At 38.4% G+C, this 26,277-nt stretch overlaps 1 protein-coding gene across 9 annotated transcripts in view; it reads right to left on the reverse strand.

The window, feature by feature from the left end:
* Window positions 1-26,277, reverse strand: part of ITPR1 (inositol 1,4,5-trisphosphate receptor type 1) — a 318,979-nt gene that overhangs the window by 255,521 nt on the left and 37,181 nt on the right. The window contains exon 1 of one of the 9 annotated variants that reach the window (XM_070238559.1): window positions 10,947-11,071. The exons of 7 other annotated variants lie outside the window; for them this stretch is intronic. Coding sequence is in view for 1 of the 2 variants with exons in the window: in XM_070238557.1 (XP_070094658.1) it covers window positions 10,852-10,867 (16 nt within the window). In the remaining variant the exon portion in view is untranslated. Of the gene's footprint in view, window positions 1-10,851; window positions 10,883-10,946; window positions 11,072-26,277 lie in introns of those variants that run through there. One more of the 9 variants, XM_070238557.1, reaches the window with a different exon arrangement.

Here is a 26,277-nt window from a genome sequence, read left to right on the forward strand (position 1 = left end):
GAGCAATTAAGTGTCAGAGCCAAGATTGAAACCAGGCAGTCTGGCTCCAGAGTCCATACTTTGAACCAGTACACGATGCTGCCTGTTAGGAGGGGTGACTTGCATGTCAAAATTGGGGGGCCCTATACGGGTTAGTGATTAAGAGCTCAGGGTCCAGCATCAGAAAGACCTTGTTCACATATGTACAGCCTGAGTCACTTTCTAGCTAGGTGACTCTACACAGAGAGTCACCTTAATCTCCTCTGGGGGGCCGGCTCCATGGCCGAGTGGTTAAGTTCGCGCGCTCCGCTGCGGCGGCCCGGGATCAGATCCTGGGCGCGGACATGGCACCACTCATCAGGCCATGTTGAGGCGGCGTCTCACATCCCACAACTAGAAGGACCTGCAACTAAGATATACAACTGCGTACAGCAGGGGTTTGGGGAGATAAAGCAGAAAAAAAAAAAAAAGATTGGCAACAGATGTTAGCCCAGGTGCCAATCTTTAAAAAAAAAAAAAAATCTCCTCTGGTCTCAGTTTCCTTGTCTGTACACTGGAGATTTTCCCACAAGGTATGGTAAGGATTAATAAAATAATACATTTGAAGCACTTAGCAGCTGGCATCTAATACGGAATCTATTAGCAGTTAGCTTAAAAAAATAATTACAATTCCATATGGCAAAATGCCTCAGCAGGGATGCCCACAAACTGCCCTCTATGACTAAAATGAAAAATCCTTGAGGAAAACAGTAATTCTTATTTACCTTTATATGCAAAGAATAGTGCCCAAAATAGTTGATAAATAAATGCTCCTGTGTTGGTGAGGTTTAAACTTAGGCATTAAAAAAGAATTTTTAATAAAATATAAAGAATAACATAATACGGCCTTTAAAAATAAACAACGTCATCTGTACTTTAACCTCATTAATATTTAATCACATTGAAATCTTTTAATCAAATTAATACAAGCACATTAAAAACTTTAATCAAATTAATACAAGCACATACTTTTACTATAAATATTGTTCAGTAAGTCAACGGCATGATAAAAAAGGGGACTGTTCTAGATTAAAAGAAATTGAGACATAATGCCCATATACAAGAAGGAGGCCTTATTTGGGACCTCATTTGAACATAATAACTACTAAAAAATTTTTTTTCAGATAATCAGAGAAAATTCAACATAGTAATGATAGGAATTGTTAGTTTTATTAGGTGTGATAATGGTATAGGGTTATCTACGAAGATGTCTTTTTTATTTTGAGATGCATTTGAAAGTATTTAGAGGTGAAATGGCATGATATTTTAAGTACACTAGCGAAAAAAAAAATAGATGAAACAAAAATGGTAAAATGTGGAGTGTTGTTGAGTCTGGTAGATAGGTCCGTGGGGATTCACTGTCTCTGTTTCTTTGAATTTGGAAATTCCCATTGGAAAAAAGGTTTTTAAAATCACATTAGCTTAAAACGAAAAGCAACAGTCCCTTGTCCTGCACCAGAAGCTGCTTTCCCCCAAGGCCTCTCCAGAGAAGACATGCTCTTACCTATTTGTTACTTCTTAGTAGTTATTATCCTCTTTTAAAAAGATTGATATTTCCTTGCCTATATATTTAACTTTTTATTTTAAAAAATGTAGTCCCTTATTAGTAGGGCAGCCCACTTACATCAATGGATAGATCATCCAGACAAAGCCAATAAGAAAATAGTGGATTTAAATGAAAAACTAGACCAGATGGACTTAATAGAGATATATCTATATATCTATCTATCTATATATATAGATATCTATATATATAGAACACTTCATCCCAAAACAGCAGAATACACATTCTTTTCAAGTGCACATGGAACATTCTCAAGGATAGACCATATGTTGGGAAGCAAGGCAAGCCTCAATAAACTTAAGAAGACTGAAATCATATCAAGCACCTTTTCCAACCAGAATGCTATGAAACTAGAAATCAACTAAAATAAAAAAGCTGGGAAAGTGACAAATATGTGGAGACTAAGCAACATGCTACTGAACAACCAATGGATCATTGAAGAAATTAAAGAAGAAATAAAAAAATATCTGGAGATAATTCTGTCATAGACACATTAATTTGAACTGAATTCTGGTGTGCTCAAAATATACATATGATATCAAAAGGATGTGATGGCCATATTCTAAGATCTTCATCTAATAAAGTGCAAGAGGTTTAGTCTTCCTCAGCCATGAAATTTACCAATTTCATGAATGTAATTTTCTTTTTTTTCCAATGAGGTCAAAATTACATTTGATTTTTTCAAATTGTGAGTTTGATTTGAATAATTCTCTTTTTCATTCCCATTGTTTGTATTGGTAATTAGGTTTTCATTTAGTAAGGGATATGAAGGTGTAAGCATTTCATTTCACATGTTCAAGCTACAGTTTTGATGAGAACAATTTTCTTGCTTATGTGCATTGTTTTCATAAACAATTAAATCTCTCACTAAAAAAACTGTAAAAGAAAAATCTGTAGACAAATGAGAATGAAAATACCCCATACCAACTCATATGGGGTACAGGAAAAGTGGTCTTAAGAGGGAAATTCATAGCACTTTAACAAACAAGGAAAATCTCAAATAAGCAATCTTAAACTACACTTAACAGAATTAGAAAAAGAAGAACAAAGCCCAAAGTCAGCAGAAGGAGGAAAATAATAAAAATTAGAGCAGAAATAAATGAAATTGAAGTAACAACAACAACAACAACAAAACAGTAGAAAGGATTAAAGAAACAAACAGCTGGTTCCTTGAGAAGATAAACAAAATTGGCAAACCCTTAGCCAGACTCACTAAGGAAAAAAAAAAAAAGGCTCAAATAAATAAAATTAGAAATGAAAGAGGAGAAATTACAATGGAGACCACAGAAATATAAAGGATAAGAGAATACTATGAAAAACTATATGCCAACAAATTAGACAAACTACAAGAAATGGATAAGTTCTTAGACTCATACAACCTCCCAAAACTGAACCAAGAAGAAACAGAGAATCTGAATAGACCAATCACAAGTAAAGAGATAGAAATGGTAATCAAAACCTCCCAAAAAATAAAAGTTCAGGACCAGACGGCTTCTCTGGAGAATTCTACCAAACATTCAAAGATTTAATATCCATCCTTCTCAAACTATTCCAAAAAATTGAAGAAGATGGAATACTTCCTAATACATTCTATGAGGCCAACATCACCCTGATACCAAAGTCAGACAAGGACAACCCAAAGAAGGAAAATTACAGGCCAATACCACTGATGAACATAAATGCAAAAATCCTCAACAAAATATTTGCAAATCAAATACAGCAATACATTAAAAAGATCATACATCATAATACAGTTGGATTTATACCAGCAATACAGAGATGGTTCAACATCCGCAAATCAATCAATGTGATACACATTAACAAAATGAGGAATAAAAATCACATGATCATCTCAATAGATGCAGAAAAATCATTTGACAAGATCCAACATCCATTTACAATAAAAACTCTCAATAAAATGAGTATAGAAGGAAAGTACTTCAACATAACAAAGGCCATATATGACAAACCTACAGCCAACATCATACTCAATGGTGAAAAACTGAAAGCCATCCCTCTGAGAACAGGAACAAGACAAAGGTGCCCACTCTCACGACTTTTATTCAACATAGTACTGGAGGTTTTGGCCAGAGCAATTAGGCAAGAAAAAGAAATAAAAGGAGTCTAAATAAGCAGTGAAGAAGTGAAATTCTTGCTGTTGGCAGGCAACATGATTTTATATGTAGAAAACCCTAAAGAATCCATCAGAAAACTATTAGAAATAAACAACTACAGCAAAGTTGCAGCATACAAAATCAACTCAGAAAAATCAATTTCTATACTCCAATAAACTAACAGAAAGAGAACTCAAGAATACAATCCCTTTTACAATCACAACAAAAAGAATAAAATATCTAGGAATAAATTTAACCAAGGAGATGAAAGAACTATACAATTAAAATGATAAAATATTGAAAGAAACCAGCGAGGACATAAAGAAATGGAAAGATATTCCATTCACATGGACTGGAAGAATAAATATAGTTAAAATGACCATACTACCTAAAGCAATCTACAGAATCAATGCAATCCCAATTAGAATCCCAATGACATTCTTCCTAAAATTCACATGGGGCAACAAAAGACCCCGAATAGCTAAAGCAATCCTGAGAACAAAGAACAAAGCTGGAGGCATCACAATCCATGACTTCAAAATATACTACAATGCTATAGTAATCAAAACAGCATGGTATGGGTACAAAAACAGACACACAGATCAGTAGAACAGAATTGAAAGCCCAGGAATAAAATCATACATCTACAGACAGCTAATCTTCAACAAAGGAGCTAAGAACATACAAGGGAGAAAGGAAAGTCTCTCCAATAAATGGTCTTGGGAAAACTGGACAGCCACATGCAAAAGAATGAAAGTAGACCATTATCTTTTGCCATACACAAAAATTAACTCAAAATGGATCAAAGACTTAAAGGTAAGACATGAAACCATAAAACCCCTAGAAGAAAACATAGGCAGTACACTCTTTGACATTGGTCTTAGAAGGATCTTCTCGAATACCATGTCTACTTGGACAAGGGAAACAAAAGAAAAAATAAACAAGTGGGATTTCATCAGACTAAAGAGCTTCTGCAAGCCAAAGGAAACCAGGAACAAAATGAAAAGATAACCCACCAACTGGGAGAAAATATTTACAAATCATATATCCAACATGGGGTTAATCTCCAAAATATATAAAAAATTCATACAACTCAACAACAACAAAACAAACTGCCCAATCAAAAAATGGGCAGAGAATACGAACAGACATTTTTCTAAAGAAGATATACAGATGGCCAATAAGCACATGAAAAGATGTTCAACGTCACTTATCATCAGGGAAATGCAAATCAAAACTACGTTAAGATATTACCTTATATGTGTTAGAATGGCTACAATGACCAAGACAAAAAATAACAAATGTTGGAGAGAACTGGAGAAAAGGGAACCCTCATACACTGCTTGATGGAATGCAAACTGGTACAGCTACTGTGGAAAACAGTATGGAGATTTCTCAAAAGATTAAAAATAAAAATACCATATGACCCAGCTATCTCACTACTGGGTATTTATCCAAAGAACTTGAAATCAACAATTCAAGGAGACTTAGGCACCCCTATGTTCATTGCAGCATTATCCACTCTAGCCAAGAAGTAGAAGCAACCCAAGTGCCCATCGACCGATGATTGGATAAAGAAGATACTGTATATAGATATACGATGGAATACTACTCAGCCATAAAAAAAGACAAAATGATCCCATTTGCAACAGCATGGATGGACTTGGAGGGTATTATGTTAAGTGAGATGAGCCAGACAGAGAAAGACAAACACCATATGATTTCACTCATATGTGAAAGGTAAAAAAATACATGGACAAAGAGAACAGATTAGTGGTCACCAGAGGGGAAGGGGGTTGGGGAGTGGGCACAAGGGGTGAAGGGGCACATAAATGTGGTGACTGACAAATAATAATATACAACTGAAATTTCACAATGTTATAAACTATTATGACCTGAATAAAAAAATTTTTTAAATGTAGGCCCTTTTAATTCCAGTTGCATCACCTACAGTAGCTCTTAACAGTCCAACTTTGAGATTAATGTGCTCCTCCTTCACCTTTCCACATCTTTCCACCTCTTACCATCTACCTTATATAACTTTACTTTTACCTCCTCAAAGTTGTTTTCTAAGCATGAGCTTCTTGTTGTGTCTATAAATTGACTGTTTATATTATGACCATGTAAATACTGCTCAAAGGATAGCAAATAATGTAATATGAATACATTTCCTTTTTAGTTCAGTTTTAGTTTTTCCTACAGTTTCCAACTGCTCTTTTTTTTTTTCCTTCCACCATTTGTCTTAGTACATCCTCAACTTTCTTCAAACTCTTCATCAGATTGGACATTCTATTGGATGGCTTTATGCCAATTAGAATTTCTTCCTCCTATGTTTTACACATACTAAACTTGTCAGATGACAGGAGAAATTGTCACTCAGAGCATCTATTCCAAAGCATATTTTCCCAGTCTTTAAACTGAATTAAGAAGCTGACAGGTTTGAGGACTGTCCAAACTTTTTTATAAACTTATTCAGAGTAGGCAGAGAACGTTCTTGTAAGAAAGGAGGTGTGGGGGAGCAGCTTATGTGGTTGTAAGAAAGCTTACTTTAAAACTCGATGGATTCATGCCATAAATTTAAGAACATCAGTGAATTTACAATGAATGCTGAAATAATCGCATTTTTATAGAAGTGAGGTATGTATCCACATGAAACCCAATTTCTATTTACATTTAGAATAACTGGGAACACCACTACCCTCACCTGGGCTTCTGAGTCATATCCCTAACACTATAACTTTGATAGAGGGAAAAAAAACCCAACAAATCTGCAAAAATCATCTGAAGGAAAAGGAAACCTCAAACAGAATACTCTACTTTGTAAGCTTAATTCCAAATGCTAAAGGAACGTAATTTTTTTCAAGTTAGAAAGCCACAGATGACTATTTAGAAGTCCAGTGAAAGCTTTAGCCAAGGGGCTCGCCTGCTGTCACAGCAGTGAAGTTCGCACATGCTGCCCACGGCCTGGGGTTCGCCGGTTCAGATCCCAGGTGCGGACCTGTGTACCGCTTGTCAAAGCCATGCTGTGGCAGGCATCCCACATACAAAGCAGAGAAAGATGGGCACGGATGTTAGATCAGGGCCAGTCTTCCTCAGCAAAAAGAGGAGGATTGGTGGCAGATGTTAGCTCAGGGCTACTCTTTCTCAAAAAAAAAAAAGCTTTAGCCAAAATATTTCATCAAATGGAGGCCCAACTGAACACAAAGAACACAGGCTCTGGGGCTGGACTGTGTGTTCAAATCCTGGCTTCAAGCCATGTGGTGGTAAGCAAATTATTTAACTTCTTTCCTGTCTCAGTTTCTTCATCTATAAGAGAGATAAGCCTCATTAGGCAGTTACAAGAATTAAATTAGTTAATACCTGTAGAGGATCTGGCACAAAGTAGGGGCTGTACAAATGTTTGATAAATAAATTGCAGTACAATTAGCCCTCCGTATCCACGGGTTCTGCATCTAGGGATTCAACCAACTTTGGGATCAGAAGACCTATGATGGTTGTCTGTACTGAACATGTAAAAACTTTTTTTCTCGTCATTATTCCCTAAACAATACAGTATAACTATTTACATAGAACTTACATTGTATTAGGTATTATAAGTAATCCAGAGATGATTTAAAGTATATGGGAGGATGTGCGTAGGTTATATGCAAATACGACACCATTTTATATAAGGGACTTGAACATCCGCAGATTTTGGTATCCATGGGAGCCCTGGAACCAATCCCCTGAGGATACTGAGGGATGACTATATTGCTCACGATAATAAAATAAATAAATACATAAATAAATAAGGAGCTTCTATGTTTATCATTCAGAGAATGGCTACTTACACTCTGGCAATTCCATACCATGGAACAATCCTCAACAACTGAAAAGAACTAGGCACTGACTTAAAAAAAAAAAAAGGTGGTGGGGGTGGGGAGAAGCACTGTTAGGTGAAAAAAAAAAAGTTGCAAGAGAATAATTGCAGGTTTCAGAAAACTCATAAAAATGTACATTTTTATATACATATATATGCCTTCAAATGAATAGGAAACATTCTGGAAAGATAGACACCCAAATTCTAAAAACGATCAGTTACTCTGAAGACCTAGGTTCTGGTTCTGTCTCTACAATAACCAGCTGTACCACCTTGGCTAGCTGATACAACTGAGAAAACACCCAAGGATAGTTTCCTCACCTTAAAAAGAGGAGTGAGAGATGACTGGATTCAGTAATCCCTCCAATCAATTCCAAGCCCCTAATACCCTGACTTTGATTATGGGATTCTGGTGCTTTCTATAAATAAAAATACTGCATTCTCCAACACTCTATCCTGCTCGGTATTTATTAGAAACTCTATGGAACAGGGTGCATTGTTTCAAAAGCACAGCCCGTGCCAGATGGAAACCATTCTGTGTGGGTACAGTTCCATCCCCAGATCATGCTCTCAGCAACAAAATCTCTCTTCACTCCCAGCCCCCTCACTGGCGCCATGTGTTCCTACAGAAGAGAGCTGCTTTACCCATTGATATATGAGCAGCAGTTCCTTTATTGCCATTTTTGCTTTTTCTCCTGATTGTCATCAGAAATACATTCATACCATCATTCACAGACATATGTAACCCAAATAATTTACCCATAAACAGGAAGACAAGAAATTGCTGTTTTAAAAGCAGGGTCATGTTCCCATCACCCACCCAATGACCACTGAGAGAGCCACTTTCTGTCACTGACACCTATCATGATTCTTGCTCACTGCTGAGTGAACCGGAACCTCAGTCCTCAATCTCATTTACCACCCATCCTCTCTCACTGAAGAGACCTGCAACCTCACCCTCACTCCTTCCCACCTGGCCTTACCTGCCTCACTACAAACTGTCCCCCTCCAGCCCAACCCACCATTGAGCTCACCACCGTAGGTCCCCAGCGCCTAGGACAGTGCCCGGCACAAAGCAAGCATCAAAAATATTAGTTCAACACATTCATGCCACAAAAAAATATATCTATTAACTGAGTCAATACATTCTATTACCAGACTAAGGTTCCTAAAGGAGAGCACTGATTACATCAGTGACTGGGCAAAAATTCATTCTCTCAAACCCTGGAACATCTAAAATGTGCCAAGTATGGTGCTCATTTCTGACAATATAAAGAATGACATATCACTCCCACCTTCACAGAGAAATGCTAGGCTCACAGATTTCAGTGGGAAAGAAGAGAGTTTATCACTAACTCTACTGCTCACTGACTGCTATGGTCTGAATGTTTGTGTCCTCCCAAAACTACATGTTGAAACCTACTGCCCAATGTGATAGTACTAGGAGGCAGGGCCTTTAGGAAGTGATCTGGTCAGGAGAGTGGAGCCCTCATGAATGGGATTAGTGCCCTTACAAAAGAAAGGAGAGAGCTCGCCCCTTCCGTCCACTGAGGAACAGCTAGAAGGTGCCATCTATGAACCCAAAAGCAAGCTCCCACCAGACACTGACTCTGCTGGCACCCTGATCTTGGACTTCCCAGACTCTAGGACCATGAGAAATAAATTTCTTTTGTTTAAAAGCTACCCAGTCTACAGTATTTTTGTTATAGCAGCCTGAACAGACAAAGACAAGGACTGTGTCATCTGGTGCAAGTTGCTTAAACTCTCTGGGCGCCAGTTTTTTCATCTCTAAGATGCCTCATGGGACTGACCTAACAGCTAAATGAGGTAATGTATATAATGCATTCAGCATAGCAAGAAACTAATAAATGTTCTTCTCTTAAATTAATAATAGTAGTACGAACAAAATCAAACTGTCTTATTGAGTCAATCAAGGGCTTCAAACTCTGGCACCAATCTACCACTTCAGCCTCAACTTCACACATCCAGTCAAAAAAGATCCCTCTGAATTCTGCCCATCTCTAGCTTTGGTCCTAAAAGTCACTGCACAGGAATGCCCCTCCCCTCCATCCACCCTGACCCTCCTCACTGCATTCATCTCTAACTCCACCCATCCTTCAGGGCCCAGCTTAACATGTCTTCTCTAGAGCTTTCCCTACTCTTGTCAGCAACCCTCGCCCCAACAGTCTCCGTCTATGTTCCCATAACATTTATCCCATCCCTAGAATCACACCTTCCCTATTCCTTACAGTGCAGTGATTCAACAAGCTTTTGTTGAAGGCCTGTTTTGCGATACTTCATTTTGTGTTGAGGATGCTGGGTCAACAAGAAAGACACAGTCCCCGCCCATAATCTCGCAGGGGAGGAACACATAGGATAAATAATTATCCAAATAATTTCTTAATTAAAATTGTGATAAGCATCTTAAACAAAACACATAAAAATACAAATAGGATTACTTCTATCTTGAGGCCCAGATTAAAGGCAAGTCTTTTTTAACATAGCACTTCCAGAATGTACTTAGTAAACGCTCATTGGAGTCAACCAAATTATCTTTTCTATTAAAAGTAAAGTTGGTTGAGAGTAGGGACCAGGTCTGAGAGGTCAGAGAAAAAGAACAAGATAAGGTTAGTTGCAGCCATAGCTCTTTGCCTAACCAGCGATATAACCTTGGCCTGACCTGATTTTCAAATTCCTCATTGGTCTACGAGAATAAGCCTTTAGAAACTAAGAGCACCACACAGGGAATATTATCTTTGTCTCTACCCCACTACAATTAGTACACATTGTAACTATAGCAAGAATTTGGGAAATATTTATTAAATGAGTGTTAAATCACTGGCCGAGGCCAGGGGCTAGCTCTGTTATGACCTTGTTTCCTGAGTAAGGACCAACGTCAACCCTGAAACATCTACTCACTCCTTTATAATTAAGACATGGAATAAACTCTCTAGATAAGAAGCACAGGCATTTCTTGGCAATGCTGAGAGATTAGAAAGATCCGTTCTCATAAAAAGCCCTGTATGCTGAAGCGATCAGAAGACAGTGTTTTCCTAAGGAAGCATTTCTGAATCCTTCCATGACTTCACATCTCTCAATCTCAGCATCGACAGTGAGGAAGTGAGGAGCAAGTAAGAGTTCATCTCATAAATACAGCACTGCTGGGGCAACTCTAACACTCTCCCCATTCTCATTACTCTTCCCTCCTAGACTCTAGCTGGTCTCTTTTTCTTATTGTTGTTACATGCAGACCGAGACCAGAATGAAACCAACAAAACACCTTGTAGAACACATACTTCCCTGCAGCCCCATCCTCGGTCTCCAAACCTCCGCTGCCAGAAGCCACAGCTGGCTTCTTCTCTTCCAAGTCGCCACCCCCTTACATACATACACACGAGCACTACAGCTGTCGTCTCCACGCAGGGGGAAGCAGCTCCATGTACGACGCAAACACAAAGCCAGACATCACTCTTCTATTCTCAATCTTCCTCCTCTTCTCCAGCCATTTTGGTTCCTAGCAGTGTCGTCTTAATCTTCAACAAGTCAGTGTTTCGTATTTACTTCTTCAAGCCCGTGTTGGCAAGGCTTGTCACTTCTATCATAGATGAAATCTAACTTAAAGATAACTGGTCCAATTATGTGCTCAGGGAATTTTTTTTTTCTTTTAACAGTTTACGAACATTTATTTTGTGCCAGGCACTAAGGAAGACAACAGTCTGCAATTATTTATCATGCACCAGGAGCTAAGTGATTTCTATGAAGCAACCAATAAAATCAATGCCACAACCCCATCAGGTAGATGACAGCATGTCAGTGGGTTAGATGGTTACGGTGCTCTCTGGTGGCAGACATGTCAGTGCCCTTTTGCTGTCACTTGTGCTTGGGGCATCTGCACCTATAGTGTTCCTACCGTGTGCAGCTCCCTGCAGTGGCCCTTTGGAGGAGGGTCTAAATATCACAGGTACTGGAAATCTCCAATATGGCCCTATTCAGAGAGTTATGGGGTCTTGGGAAATTTTTAATAGCAAGAAATCAACATTCCCAAGAAGAGTTTTCTTTCTGGTATGTGCCAAGTTGTTAGCAGATTCAATGACAGGTCAATGTTATAACTATAAAGGAAGGGATGGAAAGCGCAGGAAACTCTGCAGACACTGATTTCATCAGCAAAAACAGTCCTCCAGAGAACACAGGGGCATTGAAGGGTTGTCTCAAGAAAGTCTTGTTTTGTTTTCTCGAGAGCGAGGAAAAAACCACCACCGTTGGGTTTCAGTTGGTAGAAATATCCACGTCCCTTTCTTTCTCCCACTTCCTTCCTCCAAGTGCTCGCAAAGTGTGGGGCATTCACGAGACTAGACTCCACCTCATGGGAGAAAAGGCAGAGAAACGGCCAAGAGAAAGAAACAGTTGACACTGACAATGTGCTACTTCTCAGCAATCCAAGTTATAAGTTTTGGGGAAAAAAAGGAGTCGGAGGCTACTGATGAAAACACAAGGTCAGGGATCAAAGACTTGGGTTCCCTGTGTGTGCCCCAGAGGAGAGGGCAGCTCACCTTGGCGGGGAGTACAGCAGCTGCCTTTGCAGATGGAAGAGACAGAACACACGTGGGGAAAATCACCTGTTCACACACTCCAAAATGTTCCAGGTTAAAAAAAACCCTCAAACTTCAAGACAGATGTTTATGAGAAATGAACAAAGTACTTTAATGCTTCATTCACGGTGAAGCTGTCAGGATTTTAGAAGCTTGGAAGTCCTTTTTTTATTTTTTGCAAGAGAAAAAACTTTCAAGCCCCCCTGCTTTAAACAGCCCTGGAGAATCTTTAAGTTGCCTGTGACTTCAGTTTTAAATCTTCTTGTGATAAAAATACGGAAGGAGGATTACTAAATAGTCCTGTGAGTGCATTTGTCTATTATGAAAAACAAAGTATTATATTATGATAGAGTAAATTAGTATTTGGAAGTTCCTTTTAATATTTTCATGTTGTAATCCTCTTATTAACTTATAATTTCTAAAAATTAGAAAATCAAGAGGGCCTAAGATTTTTTTTCTGCAAACTTGACAACCAGGAGTGGTCTGGTGTTACTTGCTGTCTGTGATCAAGAAGAAAAACAAGTTGTGCTCTCCTGAAAAGCGATTCCTTAGTAACATGAGAACACACATCAGCTTTCTGTCTCAAGAAGTCATTTTTTGCTGACAAGGGCAAGTTAACAACCCAGATTTTCTTAATAAGGTTTTCAGATTAGGTGAGAATTAGAAGTTTTACTGCAAGTGTGAAATGCAAACGCTTACCTGAAACTTGTTTCTCTGACTTACAGAGAATGTGGGGTTCTAAGAAGTTCTTTCAGATTAAAAGTTCACTTAGCTGCTAGTTCCAAAATTTAGCCCCAAAATGAAACTCATGACTTGAACGAGACACTCCCTGGTCCTCTTCCCCTCCTAAAATGTCTTTCACGTCACCTTGAAAGAACTGAAGTGACCAGTGAGAAGAGGTCACTGGCACAACTACAACAGGACAAAGGGGTCATTCATCACTACCTGTACATTTCACGAGGAGGCATACGGGCTTTGGGAAAAGGTGCTGAGATTTATTTTCTGCATGAAGGAAATTAGCTGCTAAACTTGATGAACTGTATTAAACTTAAATGCCATCGGAGAAATGAGAAATAAAGGGCAATTTACTCAAAAGGCAAGAATATCCTAGTTTCACACACATTCCTCAATTTTACCTTACAAGTTCTTGGTTAATGTGGCTAGAAAACGTGGAAAAGGAAATCCAAATGTGTAACCAACCCAAACTTGGTGTTTGATGGCAGCATAATCAGAGGTGAAAAACCGAAGATGAACACTGACAGAGATGTAATTCTCAATTAATTAACCAAATTCAATTCCACTGGTTTTAATTCAACTGCAATTTAATCTTGGCAGTGTCTTTCGATTTACAGTCAGATTAAAGTCTTATTAACTTTATCCGCTACTAAAAACAAACCTGAGCAGAGTTGGGAACAGACTTCATTTAGAGGAATAAAAAAATGATGTTTTCTAATAACCTCTCAGCCAGCGCTTACCCAATCCCTCTGCATAATCCTGACCAGTGCTTGCAGTTAAGAGAAGGTCTGGTTATTAATCCAACATGAGAAAGAAGGAAGTAGGATGGCTTACTCACAGGCAGGTACTCAGACTGAGCCAATCTTACAGCTGTGCTCCATAAGTGGGTACAGAAGAAAATGTGAATTTAATAGAGTGAAATAAAATGATCTACACGATATTGAAGGTCCTCTTGCAAAGAAACAAGTTCATATCCTTTTTCATATCCCACCTACCACACTACCACTGTAAGTCTTCAGGGGGAGGAAGAAGATTTTTGTGCATTTGAGGCTCAACTCCTTGGATTTGGGTAAGTGACTTATGCCCCCAAGTGTAATTGAATAGGAAGACAGTCGAGAATTAACATACACTGTGTGGCTACAAGATGCATAACAGACTACCTTTTTTGATGGGGTTATTATTTTACAGCTTCAGTAACTGAGCTTCACAGACATTAGCACGTAGTAAGTGGCAAAGCTAATACCTGAACCCAGGTCAGACTGTAAAGTCTTTGATATCGTCACCAAGCCACCCTGCCTGCCAACATACCAAAGTCCTTTGAAGCCATACTGGACCAGGGTACAATTAAGAGAAACAAATCTATGTCAGCTAGGGGGAAACGGAGGTAGCAAATCCAGAAGCAAGAATACAAGGGACAGGTGAAGATCGGTCTTTTTATTGCTTATATTAAAGCTTTCCACTATGGATAAGTTTAGACACTGTTATAACTTCTTAGCCAAACGGTTTTAGCAAATGCACATATGGTGTCTATTCATAAAAGTAGATGTGGGTTACGACCCAGCTATCCCACTACTGGGTGTCTATCCAAAGAGCTTGAAGTCAGCAATTCCAAAAGTCCTATGCACCCCAATGTTTACTGCAGCATTATTTACAATAGCCAAGACATGGAAGCAACCTAAGTGCCCATCAACAGATGACTGGATAAAGAAGATGTGGTATATATACACAATGGAATACTACTCAGCCGTAAAACAGAACACAGTCTTCCCATTTGCAACAACATGGATGGACCTTGAGGGAATTATGTTAAGTGAAATAAGCCAGATAGAGAAGGACAATCTCTGTATGACTCCACTCATATGAGGAATTTAAAAATGTAGACAAAGAGAACAGATTAGTGGCTACCAGGGGAAAGATGGGGTGGGGGTGGGCACAAAGGATGAAGGGGTGCACCTACAACACAACTGACAAACAATAATGTAAAACTGAAATTTCACAAGATTGTAACCTATCATTAACTCAATAAAAATTTAAAAAAAAAAGTAGATGTGGGTGATAAATCTGAGAGATTATGTGCTGCCTACAACTGAGATGCAAGAACAAAATGTTAGAACTAATCTTTCATAAAATAGAGATTAAAATTAATCAGAGACATAGAAGGAAGCTGAGTGAGTTAAGAGGTTGTAAACATAATCATAACACAAATTGTGCCTAGCCTACGCCTTGCACGCGAGAGAGGCTCCATAAAAGTTTTGCTGGGCTTCATTATCTAGTCCAACATACATCACAGATGAAGCAGCAAAGGCCCAGACAGGTCAAGAGCATTGCCCAGAGATCACACTGCTAGTCAGGGACAAAGCCAAGGCTGGGACTCAGGTCCTTCAACTCCTAAACCTGAGCTACTTTCTGGACCCTCAAGTTCAGCCCTCTGGTCCCCTCGTCCTATTCTTCATGCTCACACTTCCCTACAGCACTTACGCCAGGGGCTCTCTCAAGATTTACTACAGAATGCAGCACATCACAATTCAAAAGGGAAAAAAGCCAAAGTTCTCCTAATACCTGGTTCATTTCACTGAGTTTTAAGCATCACTCTACCTCTCTGCCATTAAATTATTTGCCCACACTTTTTTCTTTTTTTTTTTAAGATCCCAACCAGTCCATGGGAAATCCCCATGTTGCTTTATTCCTCAGTCACCATATTTGCCCACTCTTAACACAGACATACAACCCTGTTAAGCAGATGAAGTTTAAGAGGAAACAACAAAAAGTGTAACGTAGCTTTCAGATTCTGTGTGCTGAGGCAGAGCACATGCACTGAGTGGACAGAGAACTCCACCTGGAGAGTAAGCTGAAGCCAATGCATGAGCTCTGAGGCAAGAAGTTCCAGAGAGGAGGCAAGGCAGCCACCGCTTAGCTTCAAGCCCTGGTTCTACTATTTGCTAGAATTCGGGGTTTGGCAAGTTTCCTAAGCTATAAAGTCATCTTCCCTCACCTAGAAAATGGTTATAACCCACCAACTTCACAGAGTTGAGATGACGCTCAACTGACATAAGGGTTCATGAAAGGTTTGAGTATCCACACATACTCTAATGCCCCAGAGATCCTAACATCTTCTTATGGTGCCTGGAGAAGACACTTTCTGCTCTCCAACTCCGATCCTTCTAAAGAAAAGGAGAATTTCTTTTCCAACTCAGAGGCAGAACTCAAAAGAGAAGGAAAAAAATTTACATCATTATCCTCCTCATGATAATAATAATGTTGAGCATTAACTCCACACTCACAATGGACCTGGCATTGCTCTAAAAGCATTTCTTACATCCTTTAGTCCCCTAAACTCTCGCAAATTGCTGTTACCATTTCACTTATGAGCAAATCAAGACACAGAAAAGTTCAATACTCTGCCCAGCATCACGCATTAGCCAAATTAATTGGATTTGAACCCAACAGAGATGCTTCCAGAGCCAAACTCTTTACTATACCATACACAAGTACTAGAAATAAGAAAGGAAAGGTGCCCCATCCATCTCCAGGAGAAACTACTTTCCCCTTAGGAAGAAAAGGGAAAAAGTACTGAATTTAAAATAGATGTAATTTATTTCAGGTCTTTCTCTCAAGCTTAATCTTTTTGAGAATGAAAGTTATTAGAAAAACGGTTTTGGATACTGCAAGTAAGCTTTTGGTTCTTGAGAAGCTGTTCCAGTGAAAACAAACCTACAGGCAGGCTCATAGAATGACTCTCTGACATCACCATCACATAAGAGGAAGGACAGATAAAGATAAAATCTAGGACTCTCCATTTCCCTTTGCAAACTGGCAGAGTCGTTCCACAATGACAGATGGATGACTCCCAGACTTTGTCAACGGAAACCCAGTCACGTGCACGAAATGCTTTTCTTCACCTAGCCCCACTTATCTAGCCAAACTAAGGAATTACAAACAAAAAGCAGAAATTACTAGCTTGGGGGCATACTTCTCATATGTAAGCCAATAAAACAAATCAAGTGGCTATTATTCAAGTTAAATCTGCTTTCACTAATAGTCATACTATTAATAGTGGACACTGGCATCTGGTGAACACACATAGTAGCTTGCATCCATTTAAGGTGCCTTTTCATAGCTAACTTCAACTGGGGAAAAAATCTGCTTGTTCTTATGGACAGATACATTATTTACTGTTGACAAAAGCCAGTATTCTTCAGTCACCAAGACACTAAAAATTAGATGGAAGGAAAATCATGTGGAACTATCTATGTGCAATCAATATACCACAATACAGAACCCTGTTGTCTACCCAAACCATTTCCAACACCTCTCTCTCTGGCTGTTTCCTAATACAGAGGCTGAAAAGATAGAGTGTAACTTTCCCCAAATTATTTGCAGCTAGGAGTAAGCATGGAATCTAATATCGACTAATGAAATAAAAGTAGACTCCTGGGGAGCATGAAGATAAGCTTTTGCTGCTTTATGAAAAAGATAGGAATGAAAGGAGAGCTCACTGTGTTGCCCCCGAGGTCTTTTTTCTTGCCATGAATGCAAATAGGTCACCTGGTGACACAGCAGCCATTCTGTAAGCATGAGGTGACAAGACCATGAAAAGAAAAGCCCATATCCTGAGGATGTGGAGCAAAAAAAGACTTTAAAATCCTTTACTATACCTGCTACTGCCTATCTCTGGATTTTTGATTAAGTGAACAACAAATGTCCTTATCTTTTAAACCAATGTTAAGTGGATTCTTCTCTTACTTGCAGTCAAAATCATTCCTAACAGGCTCAAATATCATTCCTTATTCCCTGATTAACACCATAGTGGACCACCTGGATTGTGTACCCAGTATTTCTTTCTTTAGGAACTAGCTCTAGCTCAGATAATTTTCTTGAGAGCTTCCATGTTAACACAGGTAACCCTAACCCCACAGCCTAAGGTGATTGATCCAGAGGAAGAAATCTGACCTGAGCTTAGCCACAGAGTCCTATTCTGGGAATTTCTGAATATTAAAACAACAAAGACCAGTCTCTCTCTAATGGTTAAAGGTGTAAAATCATAAACAGGAGCTACTGGCAGCCATGTTTTCCATCTCACAGAAAATGACAGTTTGTAGTGAGACAAAAGTAGCAGGTGTGTATTTTTACTTCTTACAGTATGACAGACCTGAACGAGTCCCTCGGCTAAAACACAAAAAAGCCTAGATGAAATATTAAATCACATTTTAAAATCATCTACTGTAGTAGTTAGCTAGCAGGGAATCCAAAGAAGCCAATTATGAAATAATAAAATCAAGACTCCTAGCAGTTAAGTCTGTCCTAAAACCAGCATTCCCTCTGTGGTTATCAGAACCTTAAGCTTCCATTTTGATACCTGTGCTAGGTACAGAAGATAAAGCTTTAAGCCTACTCAAGATCAAAAGTCTCCTAGGAGACCCTTGCATAAAGCGTTGGCCCCCAAGTAGTTACAGCTTCAAAGCAAAGGTGAAAAAGAAACAAACCCACCCTGGAAAATGGGAGGGTAAGATAAGTTGTCCATCTTGACTTTGACTCTGGGTATACGAGAGAAAATTCCCCTAATAATTCATATACACAAGTGGGCCCTCATACTAGTTTATCACCAAGATTCATATTGTGTGAAAATCCTTGAACTTTAAGCAGACAAGAAACAAAATAAAACTAAAGAAAACTTTAGGCAGAGAATTTGATTTCAAGTAGTTCTGAGTTATGGCACCTCAGACAACTAGCAAAAGGAAACAATTTTCTCTGGAGCAACGTAGCTTTAACCCAGGCCTCAAAGAATTCCCACAAATGAAATTCCAAGAAACAAAGCTGATGCTCAAAAATCACAACACACACAGGGAAATAAGACATCATTTTCAGAACCAGCCTCTACAGAAAACAGAATAAATGATCTGCAGATATTTCACTGACTGGAATTTTCACAGATAAAATATTCTGAAACTATGGTTTTTAAGTAACAGGAAGTAAAACAGAGGCTTGAAAATATGGAGGAATGAGACTGACCAAACATTTTTAGAAGACACAAATAGAAGTTTTAGAAATGAAAAATATAACTGAAATTAAACTCTCAAAGAATAAAGAACAGATTGGAATAAAACAGAATTAGTAAACAAACACAGATCAGAAGAAATTATCCAGAGCGCAGCCTAGAGAGTAAAGATGGAAAAGAGGAAGAGGTTAAGAAACATAGCCTAACTAAAGTTCCAGAAGATAACAGACAGACTGGGAAACGGCGTACTCCAACAGATAAAGGCTCAGAATTTTCCATGATCGTTAGCAAAAAACAATCTCAAATCTAAGAATCTAACAAATATCATGCAGGATAAATGAAAACAAATCAACACCTGGACGCATACCAATAAAAGCGCAGAAAATCAAAGGCTGAAAGAAAATCCTAAAGTCAACCATAGAGCAAAATACAGAGCAAAGTCTCTGCTAATTGCTTTTAACAGCAAAAATGGGACCCCAAAAAACAGTTATGCCAAGAAAAGTATCCATCCACCTATAATTTTATACCAAGCAAAACTATCACTTGTATCACTTAATGATGGGGATACACTCTGAGAAATGCGTCACTAGGCAATTTCATCATTGTGAGCAACATCATAGACTGTACTTACACAAACCTGGATGGTATAGCCTACTACACACCTAGGCTATATGATACTAATTGCATATATGGAACCACTATCATATATGCAGTCTGCTGTTGACCAAAACATTATGTGGCACGTGACTGTAAAAGTGAAATTTTCCAAAAAAATAAAATGAATATTTTCAGACAAAATAAGAAAATTTACTACTAACAGATCCTCTAAATTCTATAGGATGTTTTTGAGGCAGAAAGATAAATATCCTAGATAGATGATTTAGTAAATACTAATATAAAAGTCAATAAAAAATGACAATATAAATCAAAATCATATCTAATATGCAGGTTTAAGTTAAAAATAAAGTAATAACATTAGGAACAACAAGAGTATATACTGAGAGAGGGTGACAGGAATTCAAATGTTCTAAGGTCTTTGTATTGGAGCAGAGAATAATGACAGTTATTAACACTAGACTTAATTAAATAGATATATTAAAATATCTGGGGTAACTGCTATATATATATAAAATATAACCCTCAAGCTAGTAGAGGGAAAAAATGAAATGGAGAACAAAAAAAAAACACCTTCAATGAAACTTAAAGAAGGCAAGAAAGGAAAAAATACACATAAAAAAATGTTGAGGGAAAAGAGAAAACCACAAACTAAGATTGTAAATCTAAAACCATCAGTAATTATAACAAATATATATGGACTAAATATTCCAATTAATAGACAATGATGGTCAGAATAGGTTTTTTTTAAATTTTTTTTTAAAGATGGGTACCTGAGCTAAAAACTGTTGCCAATCTTCTTTTTTTTTTCTTTTTTTCTTTCTGCTTTTTTCTCCCCAAATCCCCCCAGTATATAGTTGTATATTTTAGTTGTGGGTCCTTCAGAATAGTTTTAAAAATCTGGTTATGTGTAGTTTATGAGAGACTTCTCTAAAACATAATGGCAGATAATTTAAAAGTTAAGAAAAAGTTATACCAAATAAATACTAACTAAAACTATTCTAGTGTGGATATACTAATAACACACAAAACAGACTTCAAGACATAAAACAGATAAAAATGTTCCCTATACAATGAACAAATGCTTAGTCCACCAGAAAGCTATGACAATTTCACAAGAGTTAGCCTTTACTAACATAACTTCAGGAAAAGAAAAACTAAAAATACCTTAAACCTGCAAATCCACTGTCATAGTGGGAAATTTTTAAACCTTTTTAAATGTTTACATACGGCAAAATTCCCTTTTTTCTTTAGTATACAGTTCTAAGAGTTTTAATATGTATATATATTGCATAACCAACACCATAGTCAGAATATAGAAGTTTCATAACCCCCAAAAATTAATAGCAGGAAATTTCAACAATTGATATATCAAGCAGACAAAAAATAAATAAATAAACTCATATATAGGCTATTGCACCCCAAGCTGGAAAATGCATATTCTTTCAAGCACAGCAGAACATGATAAAAATTGGTCACTTGCTAAGCCATAAAACAAGCCTCTCCAGTTTTAAAGGACTGATATGATACAGATCATATTATCTGAACAACATAAAACTGAGTCATAAAACATTGTTTTAAAAAGAGAACTAGAAATCCCCCATACAGTTGGAAATATAAAACACTTCTAAATAACTCATAGATATAAGAAATGATAGAAGATATAAGAAAATATTTAGAACTCAATAAGAACAAAAACATACTACCTTATCAAAATATGTAGGATATAACTAAAGCAATATTTAAAGGGAATTTATAGCTTTAGATGCTTCTGTTACAATTTTCTCAATAAGGGCTCAAAATTTGGAGTTGATTATCTAACTCAAAACAGTAATAAAGGAAGAGTAGAAAAATCTGAGGAAGGTAGAAGAAAATAATAAAGGGCAGAAACTAGCGAATTTCAAAACCAACCTACAATAGCATCAATAAAGCCAAAATGTTTTTCCTTGAAGACTAATAAGACAGAAAAACATGTGTCAATACTTATGCAGAAAAAAGAACACACAAATACATAATATTAGGAACATTACTATAGTAATCCTGTTGATGTTGTAACAAATTACCAAAAACTTAGTGGCTTAAAGCAACACAATTTTATTCTCTTAATGTCATGAAATCTAAAATCAAAGTGTCAGCACAGGTGCATTCCTTCTGGAATCCTCTTCAGGGGAGAATCCATTTCCTTGCCTTTTCCAGCTTCCTGCACTCCTTGGCTCATGGCCGCATCACTCCAACCTGTTGCTTCCAACCTCACATCTCCTGCTACTAACGCTAATCCTCCTGCTTCCCTCCCATAAAGACCCTCATGATTACATCAGGCAGACCTGGAAATCCCGGATAATCCTCCCATCTCAAAATCCTTAACTTGATCACATTTGTGAATTCCCTTTTACCAGATAAAGTAATATATTTAAAGGTTCTGGGGATTACAAAGTGGACATCACAGGGCAGAGGGGACATTCTTAAACCTATCACAGGGACCAAACCAGACACTCCAGGGATTAGCAAGATAAAAAGAGGATATTACAGGTTTTGAAAACTTAGATAACGTGGATATATTTCTAGAAAAACAGAACTTAAAAACCTGACTTAAGAAGAAATAGCTCTTTAAAGTCATAAGGAAACTGAATCATAAAGAAAACATATGGCTGAGATCACTTTACTCACCCAAAAACAGAAAATTCCAATGCTACACAAACTCTCCCAGAGAACAGAAAAATAGGGAATACTTCATAACTCATTTTAGTATAACCTTGACACCCAAACTAGATGAGAACAGGACAAGAACACAAAGTGGTAGATGTGCGTAGAGAGGAAGAGCTGAGAGATGGACATAGGCTGCTGAAGGTACTCAGTGCCTGAATGGGTCTGTTCCTGAGCCCCTGCTGCATCCCCCCCCCTTCGTGCAATTCAGTTATTCAGCCAGGATCCTCTGAGCCAATAAAATCCCTTTTTGTTGAAGCTAGTTCAAGCTGGCTATCACCGAAATCAAGAGTCCTGACTAGTTCACCATTCTACCAACGAATCTGACACATCCAACCTCTTCAATGATATTTGCTAACTATCATCAGCTCAGTTATCCATATTAATGCAAAGGCCTGAGGACATAGGGGTAGCGAAAGCCAGGTCAACCACAAGTACTTTAAAATTTATGCTGTCACCTTTCCAGCAAGCTCTCTGACTGCATTTTTTCTTAAGCTATTAAGATGAATTCAAATTAGAATAGATGGAAACAAATGAGCATCAGGGGAATAAAAACATGTCTAGGATTCAATTTCTCCAAGAATAATCTTCAAAGTGGTTCTCACTCATCTCTCCTCATAAGGCTGCAAATTCCTTAAAGGCAGGGACCATTTCTACTCGTTCAGGTAGATGACCTTGCAAATAGTCAAGAAGCTGGCACAATCCAATGACCTTTGGGACTATGTTTCTAAGAGTCTTGCCAAGAGCATACTTTCCATTGTGATAGTTAAGAAGCCAATACAGAAACATGCAAAATGGTGAAAAAAATCAAATGGAAAAAGTTTATATTCCCTTATATGCACCCAATGCTTCAAATCCTATTGAAGAATTGTTTTAAGGTAAAAAAAAAATGCTAAAATCATAAAAATGAAATTGAGGGAACATTTATCAAGATGTAATTGACAAGGAGATACAACAATGGGAGTTCCAGAAAATCCTGAGCAATGTTTCTAATCAGTAATGAGCCTGGCAAACAGATGAACTCAATTGCACCTCTGCAGCACCCACGGCAGGCGACGGAAAAATTAGACAATAATGTCAACTAGGGACTTGAACATATGTCCTGAAACCACAAAACCTGAAACCTACTTTGCTCCAGAAATGGAACCACAGCTTTTCGGGTTGACATAATATTGGTAACATTTTCAGCCATTGACAAAAAAGATGAGCTATTGCAGGAGTTCTTAATAGGCAGGTGACAAGACACGCCAAATTTTACATAATCTACATACAGATCATTGCTTGGCGCTAAGTCAGCACTCAAAGACTAATGGACCCTGGGTTGAGGGAAAGAGAAACAGCTGTACTCAGAACTCAGGATGAGAGGCCAACAAGGAGGTGGTAGCTCCTCAGTCAAATATTAAGCATTCAAGGGAACAAGAGTCTAGAATCTAGTAGTTCAAAAACACCCAGCTTTTGGGCAGGAAATAACTTTTCAAATGCCTCTCCTTCTCATCAAGCAGACTATGAGGTCACCAACAAGTCTCCTTGTCAGAATCCTAGCCCAACATCATTTTCACCTTTTGCTTTGTTAGTCGGTACCCTGCACGCTGTAGGGAACAACTGGAAATAATGCTGAATGTTCTGTTTTGCTCTCAACAAGCTTTACATATTCATTCCTGAACGATCTGAAAATAAAGTCAATGCTAACTTTAAAAAAAAAAAGAAAGGAAGAAAAGTTCTTCTACATTACAAGAGACCAGTAAAGGATGATTATGGGTTTTCCTCCCTCCCCCTGCCCAGATCAAGGGACAGCATTCCCTTGGGTTTTTATATTCTTGTATAATATTTAATTAAATACTCTGTTCCTACTGGTTTATGTACTAGAGAACACTAATTTTAGAAAACCGATTAGCTAGTTCTTTCTAACAGTATGTTATTGTAGCTAAGGTCAAATTTTTCACTGAAACTATGGCAACAAAACCCCAGTATTCTCTGTCGACAAGACTGAAGCAAAGTTCTCAAGAGGCAGGTCTCCACTTGATGGCTAAAGCTAGGCTAGACTATTCTCTTTGCTACTTTTACCTGAAATCCCAAATTTCTGGGAATAGTTATTGGGGAGAGAGGGAACTTCAGTCAGAGAAATTTGCTAGTGTTAAGTCCAAGTGAGCTTATATGTAAGTGTCATCACTGTTAACAGTTTTAGACACATATAATTTTAGCAGCACAAAACATCCCGACATTTCAGAAGCACCCAAATTGGAACATAAATGTACCCGGAAAAATACCAGATGAAAAAAGGAACTTTTAAATCTCAATAAGAGGAATAATTGCCCAACTTATTTTCTCCATTATTGCAACTGCTCAAATTGGAGTTTTTCTGCACTGACCTCCAGCTATTGCTTTGTAAAGGAAAAAAGACCAGCTCTTTGAAGGGACTATTCTCCCCATATCTGTGGCCACTCTCCACTTATCTCCCCAAACCAGTGCCAATGGACACAAGCACAATTTTTGCCTTCTACAGGCGTTATGCTGGCCTCTCACCTTAGGGAGAAGTGTCTCCACCCTGGCCAATACTACCAAGGAAGTAGCCACTGGACATCTTTCTCCTGGGAGCTCAACTGTCTACAAAGCCAGGTAGAGAAAGGCATTCTTGCAGGCCAACTGGCAGAAACCCCTTCGAACTTACAAAAAACACACAGTGGCAGGGGAGGGGCAGCGTTCAGGAAAGCAGCAGGTTGGCAATATCTTCCTCCTGTCTGTCAAGAGTGGTTGGAATGCCTGCTGCTTGGGTTAAGATAAACACAACTTCCTCTCTTCGCTAGGCTTGTCATTCTATACACAAGGCAGGATTACCATCTTGAGCAAATGCCCCATTAGTAACTGATCGGGGCTTGTGCAATTAGAGAAAAGGCCGATGACTTCTCTTCAAAAGGCCACAAGCTCCACAGCTCCCTCTCAATGATGAGGCACACGCGACAAAATCTTAAGAAACTCAGAAAGGTTAAAGCGGGCTGGCTATGGATACCTTTGTATACTCCATGTACTGAAATTTTAAAACAGACATATCAATGTTTTACGAGATGGCAAGGGCCATGTTTGATCTTCCTAAGTGATGTCCTCAAAACTGCTAATTGGAGATTTAGTCACAACAGCTACTCAGCTACTACTTATTGAGTGCCTGGGTTGTGCTAGGCATGTTGCTCACTGCGCTATATACATGCATCATCTCATCCTAAAACAGTCCCATCCATTCCATACTGTTATTAACCCTAGTCCTCAGGTGGAGAAACTAAGGTGTCAAGAGGGTAAATAATTTGCCCACGGTCACACAGCAGGGACTCGAACCCGTATCTCACTCCAGAGCCAGCACTCCTAACCTCTATGCTCTACGGCCTCCCCAGTACATCTGACCTACTCATTAAAACCAGATATTCAACAGGACCTTTTTGTTTTTGCTTTTCTATATTTGTTCACTTTTAAAATATTCAGAAAGGTGAACAGAAAGGATTTTATTTTTCGTATTTATTCACCTTTTCAAATATTCAATAATTCCATCCTTCCACTGCTTTGCAGTGTTCTCTACCAGCTGGACTGAACACATTTGGCTCCCTGAGAGGTTCTCATTGGGAAAGCGTATCTGTACGTTCCCCAGCTGCTAGCTGACCCAACACCCCCAACCACGGGGCTTCCACAGGAAGCAAAAACAGAAGGAACAGCTGGGTCCTTTGGTGGGAAAACACAGACACTCACAGTCAAATGGGATCATCTACCTAACCTCTGTCCCACAGCAGAAATTCCCTCTCCAACATCCCTGGCAAATGGTCAGTCCCCTTTGAATGAGGGGAAACGATAATTAGAAGCAGGCCTCTTCCCTGAGCCATCGCTCAGCACTCACAGTCAGAAGCAAGTCCCAGAAATCTAAAACATTGCCTCTGGTCACTTTGATCTGCTGGCCCTAATTCTCTATTGTTCTGGGCTCTGAACGGATCTCACAATATGACAGCCCTAAAATAAGGGGAGACAACTGTCAGTTGCTCCTTACAGCTTTGCATGAGCATGGCAACTTGTTAGAAATGCAGAATCTCAGCCTTTACCCCAGACCT

The sequence above is a fragment of the Equus caballus genome, chromosome 16 (genome assembly GCF_041296265.1).
Source record: "Equus caballus isolate H_3958 breed thoroughbred chromosome 16, TB-T2T, whole genome shotgun sequence".
NCBI classification, from domain to species: domain Eukaryota; kingdom Metazoa; phylum Chordata; class Mammalia; order Perissodactyla; family Equidae; genus Equus; species Equus caballus.